The 2,966-nt window shown below is 41.5% G+C and overlaps 1 protein-coding gene across 7 annotated transcripts in view; it reads left to right on the top strand.

Moving 5' to 3' along the window:
* Nucleotides 1-2,966, top strand: part of EIF4E3 (eukaryotic translation initiation factor 4E family member 3) — a 73,060-nt gene that overhangs the window by 56,589 nt on the left and 13,505 nt on the right. For all 7 annotated transcript variants that reach the window (XM_037743761.1, XM_037743762.1, XM_017543304.2 and 4 more), the window contains one exon: nt 765-825. In XM_037743761.1, the coding sequence (XP_037599689.1) occupies nt 765-825 (61 nt within the window). The remainder of the gene's footprint in view (nt 1-764; nt 826-2,966) is intronic.

The following is a 2,966-nucleotide window of genomic DNA, read 5'->3' as shown; positions in this document are numbered from 1 at the left end:
GAGTTACCAGAGGCCTGGAAGTTGCAGGTGATGGGGTGTGATAAGGAGGGGATGATTAATTGGTATAAAAATACAGTTAGAATGAATGAGGTCTTGGAGCATAGTCGGGTAGGTATACTTAACAATAATTCATTATAGGTTTCAAAATAACGGAAAGAGTGGAATTGGACTGTTCCTAGCATAAGGAAATGATAAAGGATTGAGGTGATGGATAGATAAATACCCTGATTCAGTCATTACACATTATTTGCATGTATCAGAATATCACATGTAGGCCAGATGTTGTGGCTCAGGCCTATAATCCCAGCATTTTGGGAGCTCAAGGTGGGAGGATTGCTTGAGGTCAGGCGTTCAAGACAAGTCTGAGCAGCAAAGTGAGAGAGACCTCATCTCTAAAAAAAGCTTTTTTAATTAGCCAGGTGTGATGGCACATGCTTGTAATACCAGCTACTTGGGAGGCTGAGGTGGGAGGATTGCTTGAGCCCAGGAGTTCAAGGCTGCAGGGAGCTATGATCGTGCTGCTGCACTCTAGCCTGGGTGACAGAATAAGACCTAGTCTTAAAAAAAAAAAAAATTCAGATATACCCCATAAATATGTACAACTATTATGTATCCACAATAAAAAAATAAAAATTAAAGAAAAATGCCCAATTATTTTTGTTTTAAGGTCATCCATTGTTAAACGAAATGTATGTAGAGATATGTAAATGTATGTAGAATCACTTAGTCCTGAGTCTAACTTTAAACGTTGGTCTTTGGCCCAGGGAGGAGGAGAGTAATGCAAAGGGCGGCGTATGGAAGATGAAAGTCCCCAAGGACAGCACGGTAGGTTCCTTCTGATCTTCGTCTAGAACCAGCGAGGCTTGGGGTTGTTGATGGCCTGTCATCAGCATTCTGTGCTTTGCAGACAGCCTATTTACTTGGCAATCCCCAAACAGGCTAGGGGTGAGAAATTCTGTTCTGACCTCGATGATTTTCTGCCTTACACTGTCGCCTTGAAAGTATATAATTGTGCTTCTCCGTAGACGTGGTGTAATATGTGACTGTATGATGCAGTCTGCAGGAGTAAATGCCTGTGAACTTCACAGAAAAGCTGGGTGAATGTCTTTATGGTGGGCATTCCCTTGACAGCCATGACTAACACAGGGAAATTGGTTTTACGAAATCCGAAGCAGAATCTTTTCTTCCAAAGGCTTATCCCTCCTCTACGGGGGGAGCAAAAGCAGTTCTGAGAATGACCATGGCACAGAGAATGGGGAGGCTTGGCATTCCACCATCCTTTGGGGTTTCCTCAGAGACTCTGCTCCATCTCTCTCTGGGGCTAATGAGAACCTGGAGGGTGTGATGACCTGGTGGGATGCTGGTTTGCAGTGGTCAAGTCTCAGAAACCCAGATTTCCCAGAGTGAGCTCTAATTCATCATATTGACTGGAAATGAATGTGAACATTAAAATAAGTTTTCTTAAGCCCTGGAAAACCAAAAAGCTTCTTTGAAAATGGACAAAGGGGAAATGCTGCCCAGTTTCACCTTTTCATGGTTTCTTTCATGTGGATAACCTCAAAGAACTGTAATGTCTCCAGGGACCCATATGCTTGAGCTGGAGTCATTTTCCTATAAGCACATACCTAAAGATATGACCAGATTTATTTGTCAAAGGTGCAAACTGTTAGTCAAGATGTGAAGCTCCAAGGCTTTACTGTTATTTGGCCTACATAATAAAAAATATCAGGGGAGCAGAGAAAATAAGAGAATGAGAGAATATAAGATGTTCTTAAAATTTCATTATGAACACTTTTTGCCTTTCCATGTTCTTTCTTTATTCACACTAGACTTTGAACTCTACCAGAGGTAATCATGACGTCAGCATTCCTTGAAAAGCAGATGAAAGGCAGTTTTGTCCTCTGTCTCCTTGTTAGCTCACTTGGCTGCACTGGGTCACAAATAATAATGCTTTCGTATCCGTGCAAATGCCCTCTTGCCAGGCAGTTTAGCCTACTTTTCATCATCAACCGGTGGGAGTCTTGTGGGCCAAACTTGTCTGAATTCAAAGCAGAAGGGTGAAGTCTCCTTTCCCCTAATGGCCTCTCCCAACTCTCAATTTCATCAGTAACAGCTTAAAGGACTGTAGCTGGACAGATAGAAAACGGAAGCAATGATTCCTAGGTGGGAGACTAGCAGACCAGAAGGGACGGGCTAGGAAAGAGAAAAGGAAAGGATGAAAGGTCACTTTCAGTTCTCTTGCTAACTGCCATGGCCTTGGTTAAAGATTCAGCAAGACTTTAAGCTTGTCAGTACATAATAATAAACACTATTATTATAGTTAATATGTATTGAGCCCTTGGAATGTAGCAAACACGCAGCTGTTTATGGCATGGATCTTAAATGTGAAGGCCTTTTATTGCAGTCATTGTACTAAGCCCTTTGAGCACACTTGTTGACTCAGTTCATACCCATAGCAGCCCTGGAAGGTCAGCCCTATTATTATTTTCCTGTTCACCTAAAGAAACTAATGATCAGAGAGGCCGTTAACCCACCTGGTTTTCAGAGAGCAAGCAGCCTCTCTAGATTCAAACCCAGTTTGGGGGCAATTTGGAGCCTGTGAACCATAGGAAGGAGGATAAATGGGACCAAGAACTTTTCAAAGGAAATAATGTGAGTGGAAATAATGTGGCTGGCTGTTGGATGGCACGAGCAGATCACAAGGAGAAAGAAACTCCAGTGTTTATCATTGGTGGGAGGCAGACCAGAGCGTGCACTGAACCTTCCAGGGAAATTACATACGTTCTTACAGTTCTATTGCCTGCCATAAACAGTCTGCCTCAAATGAATGGAATTTCCCAAGACTCTAGTATTTAATGAACAAGAAATATCCTTAAGTGTTCTTTACTTGTATAACCTTTGAAGTACCTCATAAGTTGTAAAAAAAAAAAAAAAAAAAAAAAAAAAAAAATTTAAAAAAAAAAAAA

This window comes from Cebus imitator, unplaced genomic scaffold, assembly GCF_001604975.1.
Source record: "Cebus imitator isolate Cc_AM_T3 unplaced genomic scaffold, Cebus_imitator-1.0 Scaffold152, whole genome shotgun sequence".
Lineage (NCBI taxonomy): Eukaryota > Metazoa > Chordata > Mammalia > Primates > Cebidae > Cebus > Cebus imitator.
Note: the sequence above shows the minus strand (reverse complement) of the source record. Positions and strands in the feature narration are given on the sequence as shown.